We start from the raw sequence: 16,961 nt of genomic DNA on the forward strand, positions 1-16,961 counted from the left end.
ATAACTATATTCATTTTTGAACTTAGTGTTTTCTTTTAAAATAGATTATATTTAGTTAACATTAAAATGTTTTCTATTTACTAGTGTACAAATACAAATTGATAAACTTTATCTTATTTGACAAACAAAAAAAATGAAGTATCGCAATACTGAGTAACAAAATAACAACTCAATAAACTATGACGTTCATTATCAAAATATAATCAATAGGAAGGAAAATGTAGGAATTTTGTCACAAAAAATCATCAAAACAGCTGAAATGTTAACATAATAATTTATAAAGCATATATTTAATATTATGCTCACAATTTGTTATAAAAGTTGCAGTCGTGACTAAATAAAGTATAAATTATATAATTTAATGGGACATGTCTGATTAGCTTTTTTCCCTCAATAGTCCCAGTTCACATTTGTAATAAGACACTTATATTTTACAGATGACCGTTGAGTTTGTGTGTAACTACACAAATAATAATAATAAAATAATAAAAAAAAATCGAAATATAAATTAAACCCATTAAAAAATTATAAATGACATTAACACGAGTTATTATTATTACGATTCTATTTTAGTATAATCAAAACATGTTTTCGAAAAAAAAATAATAATTTATAAATAACATGATAGTAAAATGTAAATTAAACAATTTAAACTATTTTTAGAAGCATATGATTTAAAAAATTAAAAGAAATGATATAGAACTATATATATACATATATATTATTGTTAATAATACATGTATATAAAATAGGCCAATGATTTTTGAAAAATATATTCAATGTTTCCATTGGGTTTCAGTATTCACTTAGTTATTATCATTATACACATTAATTTCTCTTTAATTATTAAAAAAATCAAACATGACTCAATAATCTCTAAGATACTTTACATTACAATTAATTTTTATATACAAACATAATTTAATACTTTACAAAAAAAAAAAAAATGTAATTAAAAAATGTATTTATATTAACAAATAATTGAGTTAATAAAAAATAGTAATTTTAGTCTCGTATCATTTATATTTATAATAATATGTTACATCGCCTTGCAAAAATAGGCAAAAACAAACTATACTTTACTTAACCATTAACATGTCACGCTTTAAATACGCATTAAAAAAAAAAATGACAGTATTTTTTAAGAGAAAAACTAACAAATTTGTCGGCAGACAATACAACTATTATTATTTTTATTTTAATAAATAATAATAATAAAAACATTTTTGTTTAAAGTAACCCTGTGTTAATATGATTCAACATAGAGAAAAAATAACCCCCAATGTCTATGAAGGCCAACTAAGTATAAATATCTATCCATAAGAAATATTATGTATCTCACTAAGGGGTTTTCATTTTGATAATTATACATCTAAAAAATAATTAATTAACATAAATAATAATAATAAAAAAGGTTATGTACTTCAAAAATATTCATGCAAATTCATACATGTGGCCCAGCAAAAAATACATACCAAAATGTCTGCAAAAATAACGAACTATCTGCCTTTATTATCAAATCCAGAGAGTGCAGCAATTGTGTCATTTCTTCTATAGTACAGCAAATATGGCATGCATGGGGGTTTTGGCTGACAAACTTCTTTGTCGGTGACAAAACGTACTGATGCATCATCAAACCGTAACCATCTACCAAGCGCCACATAGAATACATCAGCAAAGTAGTGACCTTTGTTTGCCTCTTTACCATCATGATAAACAACTGGAAATATAATTTAAAGAAAAAATGAAAGTTAATACTGGATATTTATTGTATTACAAGTTCATTTTATAAAATATTTAATTGAACATTGAGCTTATAATTGTTGGAAGCCACCATACAACATACAACATAGGCCAACATAGGCTTTTAATGAAATAATCATTTTAAAGTAAGTTAATATCATTTTAAAATGTACAGTTTCAAAAACATCATCACTTATTGAATTATAATACCTTCATAGCGTATGTAAGGCCATAGATAACTATCCAACCTTCAACAGGTCAATTGATTTATAAAAACACACTGCATACCATTGAAACTACTGGTAAACAAAAATTTTCCATGTTATATGTGTAAGACAGAGACAACACATGTGAGTGCAACATCTTAAGAACCAATTTAAATAAAATGAATTTTTAAACACAGAAACTCAAAACATCATATTTTATCTAAATATACTTTTTCAAAAAATACAATTTTACATACACTGGAATAAAATGAGAAAAATAATTCAGCAATTGAGAACTATGTTAACAGTTTTAAAATACTAGTGATTTGTTAGTATAAAAAAAATTCTGTATTATATAATAATAACCAAAGATAATCAGGTATATTCATACAAAAAAATATGAACTGGCTTAAAAATACAATTGAATTGAGAATCAAATATAAACCACAGCACGCTACTCAATATATTTCTTCAACAAGGATCAGATAGGTTTATGTTTTTAAGTAACCAATAAAAATCTGATGGAAACAAAATTTGTGTACTCAAACCAAGGAGTACTTATATTAAAACTATCAATAGTTACTGTTTCAGCTATTTCTTTAGAATAATTCATGAATAGAAATATTCCATACACACAAGCCGAAGATAATATACCCATTCTTAGCACACCCACACAACAAAATATAGTTGTAAGGGCCGGCTTAAATAAAACGGGGTGAAAACATAATTCAACCGGGAATCAAATATAAAAACAATCATTAGTTATTATTTCAGCTATTTCTTTAGAAAAATTCATAATTAGAAAAATTCCATACACACAAGCTGAAGATAATATACCCATTCTTAGCACACCCACACAACAAAATATAGTTGTAAGGGCCGGCTTAAATAAAACGGGGTGAAAACATAATTCAGCTGGGAATCAAATATAAAAAACAATCATAAGTTATTGTTTCAGCTATTTCTTTAGAAAAATTCATAATTAGAAAAATTCCATACACACAAACCGAAGATAATATACCCATTCTTAGCACACCCACACAACAAAATATAGTTGTAAGGGCCGGCTTAAATAAAACGGGGTGAAAACATAATTCAGCTGAGAATCAAATATAAAAAACACTCATAAGTTATTGTTTCAGCTATTTCTTTAGAAAAATTCATAATTAGAAAAATTCCATACACACAAACCGAAGATAATATACCCATTCTTAGCACACTCATACAACAAAATATAGTTGTTAGGGCCGGCTTAAATAAAACGGGGTCTTAATTGGCAATTCATAATTACAATAGGTTAGGTTAGGATGTATTTACCTGCAAAGAGCTTATACTGTCTAGTTTTCATGTTAATCTTGGAATTTTTTGATATGAGCCCTGCAAATAAAAACATTTGAAATTTTATATTTCTAGTGATGTTATTTCACACCAACACAGGAATAATATTAATGTAGACCATATAACTTACTATTACATGTAATCTAACATATAATATAATTACTGTACATTTTTAATAAATCGCAATATAAAATTATTAGTAAAAGTTATGTCGATTAAATTAAAATACACAAACTATTAATGTTTTTCTTAATTAATATTTATACTAGATAAACAATCAATTAATGAAAAATTCAATGGTATCCTAAATATAATTTATTGGTTTTATTAGTAATAATTCTATCTTATATTTGTGCATTACCAAATTAAATTTATTTTAGTTGAATATAATAACACAAACACAATGAAGAATGTAATTTTTTTAGTCTAACCATAAGGTATTATTGTTCAAAATGAGTCAACTGTCAGGAAATAGTTTTGATCTTCCACTTTGATACACAATTTAAAATTCAATATTTAACTATAAGTAGACAAAAGTGGACAGAAATCTAATGTAATCAAAATTATGAAACTAAAATATTTGTATGACACTTCACTAAGCTTTTGAATATAAATGTACGCAAAGGCTACTCTTAAGAGTCAAATTTATGTACCCAAATTTCAAAAACAAATCTTATGAAATACAAAATAGATTTGAAGAAAAAAGAAATATGGAAGTTGTGATGTAATAAAATGACCACTTACTTGGTTCAATTTTAAGATCAACAGAGAACTCAACATTTTTCACAATTTTAGTCAGTTTTTGTTGCTTGTATTCAAAACATTTGAGATGCAATAGTAAGACATACGGCAGTTCATCAATAGTAACTTGTTGGTATGCATCTACCTCTCGGTTGGTTTTCGGACAAGTTAATCCTTCGAGTGTATCTTTATTGACTAGCATGTCCAAAGCTTCACGAACAGATTTTGCTTTCTAAAATTCATATATATTATGTACAAAACAAGATGGATATTATCATTTATTTGTTCACAGAAAGAATATAAACCTCAATGTCTAGTTTAAGTGTGAAGAATGGTTCAATATTTTCAGTCGGTTCATTTTCACCATTCTTCACTGTGCGAGTACGTAGCTGTCCACGGAAGATCTCTGACAAAGGAGTTTTTTCCATAACCGTTCTTCTGGTAACCATCTTATGTTTACCATTAACTTCCTGAAATAACGTTAAGTACAAATCCACAAAAAATTAAGTTAACAATATATATAAGAAAAACTACAAGTACAAACCTTCCATTCATTGTTATTATCAATAGGATCTACTTCGGCTTGTGTTTCACCATTGCTTATGTTAGATTTGCTCATTTTTATTAGCTGAAAATAGTATGATGTTTAACAAATGCATGGAAATAAGAATCTCGATACTTACTTCTATCATTTCATCATTAATTCCATTAAGAAGATAACTCATGAACTCTTCAGCATCTTCTTGGCGGCCTTCTTCAAAAGCTGGTAATATTTTATAAACATAACTTGGTTCAAATGGTGGACCAGTATCAGGTGTTTCTTGAGTAGCTACAGATGTAGCTTGACGTTGCTGTTGAGTAGTTCTACCATTTTTAATGCTTAATTGTTGAAATTCTCCAATAAATTGCACCCTAAAATTCAAATTTATGTTATTATTTACAATTGTGATAAACATTTAATATACTAGTATAACATACATGCTTTCTAAAATTGGTGTCTGAGATTTTTGCTGTCCTCGATTGTTTCTATTTTTGAGTTTAAATTGTACACTTCTCATGAGGTTAAAAAAAGGAGGGCATGTTAACAAAGCCTGCAATGTAGCATTTATATAACAACGTGTGTTACGATTAGTCAAACCTCGAGGTTGTAGATGAGCAGTTTTATGGTCCAAATTATAAATCGAAAGAAATTCTGAACAAAAAATAACATCACATTAATAGGTATGTGTATGTGTATGTGTATGTGTGTATATATATATATATATATATATATCCACTAACTAATATTTAAACAATGAAAATGTAACTTACCACCTAATCTTTGTAAATTCAATGTATTATCATCAACATTAGATATAGAATTGCTACTTGATGGTCTAGGTTTATTAACTGGTAATGTTTGTTTTTGGTTGTTATTGGTTACAAATACTGATGTTCGAATTGCATTATCAGGTAAAGTTCTTGAAGGCATAATTATAGATTCTGTACTGATGGTGGTAGTTGGTTGACTACTACCATGTAGTGTGAAAACTTTATCATTACTTGTACTAGTACATCCAGTAAATAGTCCTGCCCATGTTTTAAAAACAGGTTTTACAGGTTCAGTATCTTGGACTTCAGGTACAACTACAGGAGGAATAGAAGACAAAGAAGCCTGCTCTTGGTTTAAAGGAGTTTCTTCTTTTAATTCTACAACAGGAGTAACATCTTCAGTTTTAGTTTCTTCCTTCTCGGGCTTATGAATTTCTTGTATCACATCTGAAGGAATAGTTGGGGCAGGTTCTTTTTTTTTTTTTGTTTTATTAGATTGGGGTTCTTTAATTTTTTCAGGAGACTCAACCGGCGGAATTGTTTCTACAACAATAGGCACTTCACTCACAATAACTAATCGTTCATCCCTTGCCCTTGTTCCCTCTGGTAAAATTTCAATTACTTCAACACAGTCAGGTTGTACTTGTAATTCTTCTTCTTTATCCTGTGGTATTGATATTATTTCTGGATCCACTGGAGTCTCATTAACATTTTCTGGTACTTGAGGATAAATATTATGCACTGGTGGAATTGGATTAATATTAGGTTTGCATGATTCGACTAAAAGGGGTTGTTGAGGTACTTGACCAGCTGGTGGTGAGTGGTACATAGGAGGACCAGGTTGTTGGTATGGATTGTATAAAGTAGGATGTGGATGAGGGTACATGGGATATGTTGGATGCCCATGGTGAGGGGGCAAGTATAATGGGCTATTTTGAGGTGAATAATAATAATGTGGAGGAGGGACAGCAATATATGTTGGAGGTGATTGATAATTGGCCATTTCCATATTGTCTGGATGTCGATAAGTTATATCATTATTTCGTTTCACATTTGGCGGAGGAGGAATTCCTTTTGGATTCCTAGAAATATTTGGTCGCCTAAGATTTGGGTCCATAGGAGGTTCTGGTCCAGGATACATTGGTTGTTGATACGGCGATATTTGAGATGGGACATATCCATGTACTGGCGGTACGTTTCCCATATACACTGGAGGATTAGGCACCATTTGATAAACTGGTGGTGGAGGACCAGGAACAAAATTTCCACCATTTATCATCACAGGGTTCTCAGGTTCTGTATCACCATTAACTGTTGGATAAACACAATCTATTATTACGCAATTTTAAGTACTATATTTTAGATAAGTAAAATTAAAAAAGGAGAAAAAATATATGGCGAACATACCATATTCATCTGCTGCTGTATTCCAATCAGAAATATGTGTGATATTGCCTACTTCGTTCATTAAACCTGGCGGAGGAAGTGTCTGAGGTTGAGTACCGCGAAAAGTCCATGGAAAATCAGGATGCTTGAATCCATCTTCACCAGACACCCATGACTCGTTCCGTGCAGAATATAGCATGTGCAGCAATCTGCCACGTTCCATGTCATTAATGTCTGTGAAATCAAGGAACTCAAACTCCTAAACAAATTGAAGAAATAATCACTACAGAATTGTTATAAAGGGGCAAATCTTAGTTATTTTCCACTTTTTTTTCCCATTCATTCAGACCAAAACTAAAAACAATAGGTAGCTGAGGAATTCAAATGTTTCTATAAAAGATTTTTCAACCACCTAAACGTTCATTCGAATCCACTTATCAAAAAATTAGGTACCATACCAGGTAATCTCTCGAGGCGTCTAAAGCGATTTGTTATAAAAAAAATTTTAAATTTTAAAATAAAAAAAAAATAAAAAAAATATTGTTAAAAGTAATTATTAAGTAACCATTGAATGAGTCATCAATGAGTGGCTCCTTTTAACAAATTATATTCCTGTGAATGTACTTTTAGCACATATTTTTATTCTATTAATGATACAGATTGTATATAACTAGTGAAAATAAAAAAAATAAAAAAATTTTCCACTAAGATAAACATATCTTTTGCAGATTGTACAATATAACAATTTACAGGGCGATTCTTTTAAGTGGGTACATTAATTATCTTGAAAAGTATTTACTTTTTTCAAAATATTTTTTTACATGGTTTTAAGTTGTTAAAAAACCGACGTTTTTATTAAAAATTATATTTAAAATATTTTTTATCCTTATCATTTTTTAAGTTTTTTACTTTTTTGAATGACAACATAGTTTTAATTTCATATTCCAAAGCAGAATATTTTTCCAAGTATTTTTATTCATAAAAATCGAATTTAGGATGAGTAGTTTATGAGTTATATGTATTTAAAGTTTAGACAATCGGAGTAGTGGACAAACATTTTGCGGGGTAACCCCGTACCACTCCACTCTGCCGATCTAAACTTTAAATACTTTAAATACTCAAAAACTACTAGCCCTAAATTTTATTTTTATGAATCAAAATATTCTGCTTTGGAATATGAAATTAAAACTCTATGTTGTCATTCAAAAAAGTAAAAAACTTAAAAAATGATAAGGATAAAATATATTTAAAAATATAACTTTTTAATAAAATGTTGGTTTTTTAACAACTTGAAACCATGTAAAAAAATATTTTGAAAAAAGTAAATACTTTTCCAGATAATTAGTGTACCCACTTAAAAGAATCACCCTGTATAACAGACTCGTAAATGGATAGTTTTTCTGAAATTTTTTTAATATATTAAGTTAATTTAGGTACAAACAATTGTTACAATTTTTTAATTGTACTCATAAGTCTTTCAAAAATAGCTTTCAATTTTTAAATGTTAAGAATTTAAAAATGTAAATAGTAGTTGATTTCAAGAAAATGTTATGAAGAATTAAAATTTAAAATACATATTCAGAAATTGTACACAAGATGTTAGATAATCTAAGTGCAAAAGATGGATACTTAACACATACAAATAAAAAAATTAAAATTTAGGTAATAGGTACTCTATATAATATCTAATACCACGTAAATACTGTTTTATTAATATTATATTTTTAAACTTGCTATTAATACATTTCAAAAAAGTTCTTGAAAACATAGGTTTTAAATAATCATTAATTTTAATAAGTTAACTGTTATTTTCTTTATTCTGATATATCATATATTAAAACAAATGAAATATCTACTGTCAGAAAATTATTCTACCATCAAATTATCAAAACGACAATTAATAGTTGGAAATAATTTGTTTGCCACATTTGTAACGCTAAATAGTAAAAATGTCATCACAAATAGGCAATAGCTGACTCAAACGTGGATAATATTTAACTTGGTTAAATTAACACTGTGTCTATAGCACCAAGCACCTAGAATAATATCAGGTGCTTAATTTTAAACGTAATATTAGACAAATTTAAATTGTTTATTTGATTTTACCATAGTAATAACCTTGGACTAGCATTTTAGCTGTGTAGATAATACAATCTGTACTAATCCATCTATACAAGTCTATCCAGTCATACAGTGTTTTAAAGTGTTAAATAATAGGTTAGGTTACTAACTTACTACTCACTAATAAATAATAATGAAGCTGGAAGATACCTTCACCTCATTTGAAGGATTTGATAAGTTTTTTAGTCTGCAAAAATAATAATTTTACAAAAGTGTGCAAAACACTTGATTCAATCAACGCTATATACCCTAATGGTAGGATAGCACCACGTCTAAAGAGTTGAAATATTATTACATACAATTTTGCTGCATAGATGGTGGCATAGGTAAACAAAAAAATTTGTCTTGACGAACGTGTGACATCGTAAGTACATTTATTAAACCCATAAATATAATGCATAAATTAAACATATATATATTTGATTTTTAAAAATGAAAATTTAAATTATATAAGTATAATGCGCCAAGGCTATAAAATTAGTCTTTATTTAAAGGCATCGGAAAATGGAAAATTATTAAAAATTAAAAATATTAACAAAAATCTAACCATGAAATATCAAGAACTTTATAGGTATAGTCACCTCCCAAACCAAGGAAAATTAAAACCAGAAACTGAGGTGATTGTATTAGAATTTATGGACCTTAAGGCAAACAAAAAAATTTACTCTATAGAATTTATCCAATATTCGTACAACAGCTGTTAAGAAAAACAATAATTTAACTTAGTGCTTTTACTAGTGTATTATTTAGGAATCGTTATTCAAAGAACGACTTAGCTAAAGTTATTAATAAATTAAAGAGAAAATTTATATGCACAGTAGAAATAAAATTTACTTAATTCTTTATTATACATGTTATAATATATTATCTACTGAATATCGGTATTTGTACTGCCGATTAATATTTGTGATTAATTATATTATATATATATATTTACTATATTATTAAAATTATAAGAACAAGTAACTTATAAAACCACAGCCATGATATCATATCAATTATACACATGGTTATATATACCAGTGTTCTACATTGTGACTGGGCGCTTGGGGGTCTACTATGGAACCGGCTCAGTGCTCTAGATACAGCGTTAAATTAAATATAAGTATCTTTCATATTGTACTCTATCTAAGATTTAAATAGCACTGAAGTATCTGTAGAGTAAACAAAGTATTCTTAAGAAATAAAATTCTGTAATAACTTATATGTAAAATATTTAAAAAAAAAGTAAATGTAGGTACCTAAATATAAGCTATAGTATTAATTTATGAATTTTTCAAAGGAAATTGTAATCAGTTAAAATTAACATATTATTGTGAATGATATTTAAACATGAATATTGTATGAAAAATAACTAATCGACAGTGTTTTAGTACCTATATTAAGGAGTTAACTATTATAGTATTGACTAAATAAATTTTAACTATAAGCTATACCAGAGGTATTCAAACTGTGCGTTGTGGCTTCCAGGGGCGTAGCAAGAGTTTGCAAAGGGAGCCGCGTCAAAGCACCGAAAACCAACATCATACCTAGGTCCTGTATAATTATTATAAATATTATCTGCAATCATTATTGAAATGAAACCGACACACCTTACGATTCAAACATTTGAAGTTTTAGTAGTATATATTTGTATGTTCACAGCCAGCTTTTCCACGGTAAAAATACACAATACGGTGATTACACAAGATTGTCCACCTATTTGCCACTTACACAAAAATATTTACCGTATAAACTATTTTTTTATTAGATTTTCAGTTTTTTTAAATTTTTATAAAAAAGTTTATTAAATAGGTAATTTGTGTTCTTTATTTGAAATATTATTTTTATAAAAATTAGTGATATTTGATTGAAAAAATAAGAAAACAGAAAATCTAATAAGAAAATAGTTGATGCGGTAAAAATTTTGTTGTGTAAGAGGCAAATAGACGGACAATTTTATGTAATCACAGCCAGCTTTTACGCGGTAAAAAAACTTGTTTAAGAGAAAATGTTCACCTCCGAGAACACCGATTTACCACGTAACACGATACGGTGATTACATAAAATTGTCCGTCTATTTGCCTCTTACACAAAAATATTTACCGTATCAACTTTTGTTTTCCGTTTTTTTAAATTTTTTCAATCAAATATCGCTAATTTTTATAAAAATAATATTTCAAGTGAAGAACAAATTATTAATAAACTTTTTTTATAAAAATTAAAAAAAAACTGAAAATCTAATAAAAAAAATAGTTGATACGCTAAATATTTTTGTGTAAAGTGCAAATAGGTGGACAATCTTGTGTAATCACCGTATTGTGTATTGCGGTAAATCAGTGTGCTCCAAGTGAGAATTTTCTGCTTGAAAAAAAATTTTTACCATGGAAAAGCTGGCTGTGAACATACATATATAATATACTACTATGTAGTTTTATTTCTAGTACTAAAGTCATTGTAATTATCACCCATATTGTATCCGTGTGTTGTTTCAATTTTTTCATAATAATTTGGGAGCCGTAAACATATTGTGAACACCCAAAGGAGCCGCATGCTGAAAAAGTATGAATACCTCTGAGCTATACCTAATATTACTTATGTGTTTTAATTAATTTACAACTTATTCAAAAACTTATTTAGCAATAATGGATAAAGTTTGTATAACATAGATAAAAAAAATCTATATACCCCTCAATATACCCAAACATAAATATAAATAAAGTTAATTTTTTATATAGTAAAACAACTGAATTTTTTAATTTAAACTTTTAAGTAGTTTTAACCTAACCTCTTTATTTAGGTTCAGATTGATAGCTAATTATTCTATTATCACTATATTAAGTATAAAATACAGGAGTTTAATTGATATAAACAATTTGTTTTATTTCATTCATAAGTAGGATTAGGATGTTTATGACTTTTGCATATTTTTTCTTTTAGTCGTGCACTTTGCAGACCAAGTTTATAAATTTGTTTTGTGCGGCATAGAATCAGATACATTCAATTTTATTTTGCATATTTTTGCATATTTAGGGATTTTTATGAATAAATGCATATTTGGCCAAATCTATAGTAAATAAATGCATATTTCGCCAAAAAATAACTTAAATACAATATAAACCTCAGTAATAACCCAAAGGTAGGCACAGTTAGTTTCACATTTAATGCAAATGAGAAAATATGAAACCCGTAGTATATATTCAACTTATCTTTATTACTTACATGTTTTTAATTTCAAAATATCACATTTTTATATATTTGTATTTAAGTTTAAAGTTATAAATTAATTTTAAATACATTTCGGATTAGAAATAAAATTTAAAATGTCATATTTAATTTTTTTTAAGAGCATATTTTGATATTTATTGTGCATATTTGCATGCATTTTTTAGTATTTTTAAGGTCATAAACATCCTAACCCTATTCATAAGTAACAACCTAACAAATTTTTTCTTTTCTTTTAACTTTTTCTCATGTTATCATTAGAAATGTACCTAAACATTACCAAATAAATTATAGTGGTTTACTACCCGGGGTCCAGAAGTAGACCAAACAGTAACTGAGTTAAACTAAGTGGGCTGTTTAGGTAATGAGAGGATGCTGACAAAAAACACGAACTTAAAGTTTGAGAAATGGAAACTAAATGTTTGACTTGCACAAACCATAATACAAGGTTGTATGGAAGTTGTTGATAATAGGTTTGCAAGTTGGATAGTAAAATACGAAAAACTAGGTTGGCCGAATTAATCCAATCCTCCTTATTATTAATAAAGATACATATAATAAACAACTAATTAACTAGCTATAGGCAAAGTATGTATTAAATGTTATATAATTTCATTAAAAAAAAATATAAGAACCAATTATAAATGCATAGGTACTGTTATCATCTTTATAATATAGTTGTTAATTGAAATTTTAACCAGTTAGATAGATGAGTTACATAGTTGTGGAAATCAATGACATTGGTAGATAGGTACATGTAATTTTCGCTATTCTGACCCAAACACAATAAGTGAAGGTCAACTGTCAGAAAATCATCTACCTTTCTTGAGTACCAAAACGATACCTAAGAAATAATAAAGCTTAATTTACCACTTTTGTAACGCTTGTAGTAACTTTTAATTACTAAATGCTGACTCAAATGTGGATGAATATTTTATGGGCATGGACACATGGTCAAAACTAAATATCACATAACTTCACTCATTAAGAGTATGTAACAGTGGAATTTTTTGTCTCCATCTTACCAGTGCATAATATACCAAATTTACGCTCAGCGGAATACTTTTAGCTCCTTTAATTAAAAAATTACAGTGAATCGACCTATCATGAAACTTGATTATAAGAACATTATCTGTGTTTGTACGTTGGTTTTTTACGATATTTCAATTTTGTAAAAAGTTATGCATATATAAGAAACCATAAAAATGCTCATACTCACTTAAAAATTGAATTATCGTAAAAAACCAACTTACAAACTCAGATAATGTTCTTACCATCAAGTTTCATAATAGGTCGATTCACTTTAATTTTTAAACAGAGGGAGCTAAACGTGATCTGCTGAACGTAAATTTGCCATGTTAAGCACTTGTAAGACGGAGACAATAAATGGTCGTGTAGTGTCCTCTTAACTTATCACATACTAATATTGGGAAACGAAAATTAAAATTATTAATCTAATTCTCGATTACACTTTGTAGTTATTAGTGTTATTACTTACCTACTGTGTGTTGGTATATAACTGAGATCATAAGTTTAAAAATGTTTAAAAAATATACTAATAAAAGAAACATAACCTTAAAAACCTAACCTACCTAGTGAATATTTTTACTTAGAAAATTAAATATTATATTTAAATAAGTACCATGGTACTCTGCAGCTAACAGACAATGATACTGTATATGATAAAGAATTAAATGGTGAATAGCAGTATTATTGAGCAATGTTAAGTATAAGATACCTATAGTTAAAATTAACTTTTATGACTTTAACAATACCCATCAGACATTGGTATGTATCGATGGCTAATAGCCAATAAAATATGTTGTGTTGCGTTAATATTTGAATTCCAAATGTAATATTCAATGTTGATTAAAAACAAAGCATACTCATAACTTAGGGATATTGACAGACCGCTGCGTAGTCGTCAATTTTCATCAAGGTGACGATTAGATAAGTGAAAAAAAAGATTAATGCAAACCAACAGACATTCTGTTACGAAAGGAGATTTAAGGTGGTAAGTCTACATTTGAGTCATGTGCCCGAAATTAGCAGAAAAACGATTGACCGACATTTGACACCCGATTCGATATGGATAGCAATGTAGGAAAATTTTTAAAGCTATCTAAGATGAGCTTAATACTGAATGTTACATATATGCCCAAGTATGAACCGAATACATACCTATTACCTAACCTCAAAAAACAAAATAAAACGCAAAACGATAACGTGAAAGGCATGTATGGTCGGCCACCTAGAGTGCACATTCCCTGATCATTTATAAACTGCCGGTGACCATATGTTCAACATTCTAGGGGACGATATCAGACATCGGCTAGCGTCACAGCTACCGTGACCAACGTTACCCAAGACACGGCAGCCCACCCGGTCATGTGCATAGACTACGCGACGTATTTTGGGTGTCCGTCGGATCCAGTGACGAGGGCAGCAGTAGCAGCAGCCGCCAGCCGAATACGCCAACGTCGCGGGGCACCACGTGTTCCTCCGGACACGCAAACTCCCGCATGAGGGAGAAACGTCCACCGAAATGATTTAAACAGAACGTACGGAAAAGTAGGTGCGCTCAAATGAAAAATAAAAAAACAAAACGTGTACCTGGGTCGCACTGTTGTCCATTGTCGTCGCCGCGTTGGTGGTGGTGGCGGCGGTGGCGGAGGCGATGACGGCGGCGGTCCGTAACAGTGGCGTTCCGCACTACCATTCCATGGTATTGTTTTTCACAATCTTTCGGCGGCAGTAACTTCGACGGCAACGGCGATGACGAGTAAATCGGCAAACGGTACGTTACGACGCGAAACGTTAGCGCGCAACACGGGATGAGACATCGCAATGAATACGAAGAAAATGATTGTAGCGTGTACTGTATAGTGGTGTACGAACGCGAGCAGCCGACGGAAAGACAGAGAGAGCCGAGTGCGCGTGACAGAGAAGTTGTTGGGAGGGAATAATAAAAAAAAACTACATAATACATATATAAATAGTATATTTAAAGTCGCATGTGTGTAAGTGTGTGTTAACAACAGTAGTTTGTGCCCTGTCAGTGCGAGTGTGTATGTGTGTGCCCTTTTCATTCGTTTGTTCCGCACGGCATATACAGCGCTGTTCGCCACCGGTGCTGCTCCCACACAGCCAGCCGGTCGTTTTACTGACAGTACGGGATACACGATTGGCCCACTAATGGCGACCTTGGTAAGTGGCGACCAATTGCAGATACCATCACGGCGGTTGTCACGCAGATTGTCTTGGAGAAGAAAACAAGCGACGCGGTGACCGGGAAAACGCCGGTTTACTTATCAGCCAACCAATTAAGTTTTCCAGTCAGTCGTACTTGTGTTTCCTGATCATTCCGCCCGTTAACAACACAAAGTAATAAGAATTTTCTTAGTAATAAGAATTATTCTTATTAGTCTGTGGTCGACAATATTACATGTCTCGCCAGCCGGTCGACGGAAAACGTGTTTTACGTTTTCTGTTCCATGATCGAACAGCTGCAAAATGTTGATGATCTAATTATTTTTTGAGGTTACGATTTTGTTGTGTATACTGTATTGTGTTGCAAGGTTACAACTTACAATAACAAGATTTATGAATGTTCCGATGTTTGGCAGACGGCAATGCTTCCGTATCCCGTGTTCTGCTTCTGACCTGCCTTAAGTCAGCGAATTCTTGTCGTTCGAGTCCTGAACTCCTGATGCTGATAGTCCATCATGATACTTTGATACGATTGTGAAGACGTGGGCTCGCGCCATGATTAGGGCACTGCCTACTGTTCCTAGTTACCACTGACCAAGTGCCAATGCCACTAATCGTCCTAATAATATTATGCATTGATACCCATAAAAATAATTACATTATTATTATTACCCAATATTATGACAGATTATTAATTTATTTTCATGATAAAGAAATACATTTCGAAGCCGGGGCCAGGAGTTTAATCTTTATTAAGTTATCATAATTTATTATAATATGTAATAAAATCATAAACATAAATATGAATAAAATATCAGTATCGGTCAATGCATACACGATACACTTATGAATATCGAATAAAATTAGAATAATTATTTACGGTTTCCGTGCTTTCGATCCTTTGATCGAAGCGATTTCCACACTTAAAACCTACATAACAACATAACTCATTGACATTAATGCATTTTAAATTACGATGTTATTGTAATTTGTACATTAATTAATTGTAAGTACTTATTAATAATTTACTACTCACAAATTCCTATAATTGAATTCCTGTAAATTCCTAATCATTAATTATAAATCTTAGTAAAGAAAAAATATTAAGGTAAGTAAGTGGTTATTTCAAGTTAAAAATTACTTAAAAATTCATTTGGTAATTTGCAGTAAAAATATTAATTCGCAAATGTCATCCGTAATATGTTTACAATTTTTCTTGAAATTACTTTACAATATCGAAATGATGGGAAGTGGATTGTGGTTATTGCTCTTATCTTTGCTAAAATGGACATTCTAGACGTTTTTAAGGTCAAAATAATTTACAAATTGCCATGATTTTTTTCAGGTTAAATATACCAATTAACCACTCTTTGTTGACAATTAAATCGTTATTCCAACTATTTATTGTGTTCGTGTATATACACACAACGATTCCCAGAGTAAAAATCCCCAGATTGCAGTATTATTCACATGAATATGATTTATATAAACAGTGGCGTATTTTTTTTTTTTTTTTTTTGGGGGGGGGGGGGGTCCTCCATGTCTTGACACCCCCGACATTTAAAAAAAAGTCCTAATATATTGTCACTTATTTTATAGTATACCATTTTTATCAAATGTAAGACTTCGTGTCAATTCCTAACATATTAATTTGTTAAAAAATTAATTCAATATCTTTTTACATTAGTAAATAATACTAAA

At 29.7% G+C, this 16,961-nt stretch overlaps 1 protein-coding gene across 3 annotated transcripts; it reads right to left on the minus strand.

Annotated features, from left to right (window-relative positions):
* Window positions 1-260: 260 nt before the first annotated feature.
* Window positions 261-15,067, minus strand: Usp10 (ubiquitin specific protease 10). Of its 3 annotated transcripts, none has more exons than XM_089222132.1 (11): window positions 14,664-15,065; window positions 6,747-6,984; window positions 5,340-6,668; window positions 5,007-5,220; window positions 4,712-4,940; window positions 4,573-4,656; window positions 4,334-4,498; window positions 4,032-4,260; window positions 3,267-3,326; window positions 1,476-1,720; window positions 261-1,372 (listed from the first exon to the last, which is right to left on the minus strand). In XM_089222132.1, the coding sequence occupies exons 1-10, from the start codon at window positions 14,682-14,684 to the stop codon at window positions 1,500-1,502; spliced, it is 2,790 nt and encodes a 929-aa protein (XP_089078258.1). In that variant the 5' UTR covers window positions 14,685-15,065; the 3' UTR covers window positions 261-1,372; window positions 1,476-1,499. The 3 variants fall into 3 exon arrangements, with proteins under 3 accessions (XP_089078258.1, XP_089078260.1, XP_089078259.1); XM_089222134.1 differs by having other exon boundaries at window positions 5,340-6,650; window positions 14,664-15,060; XM_089222133.1 differs by having other exon boundaries at window positions 261-1,720; window positions 14,664-15,067.
* Between the last annotated feature and the right edge of the window lie 1,894 nt (window positions 15,068-16,961).

The sequence above is a fragment of the Diuraphis noxia genome, unplaced genomic scaffold (genome assembly GCF_037042655.1).
Source record: "Diuraphis noxia isolate RWA-SAM2 unplaced genomic scaffold, SU_Dnox_SAM2 contig0003, whole genome shotgun sequence".
Classification (NCBI taxonomy): Eukaryota; Metazoa; Arthropoda; class Insecta; order Hemiptera; family Aphididae; genus Diuraphis; species Diuraphis noxia.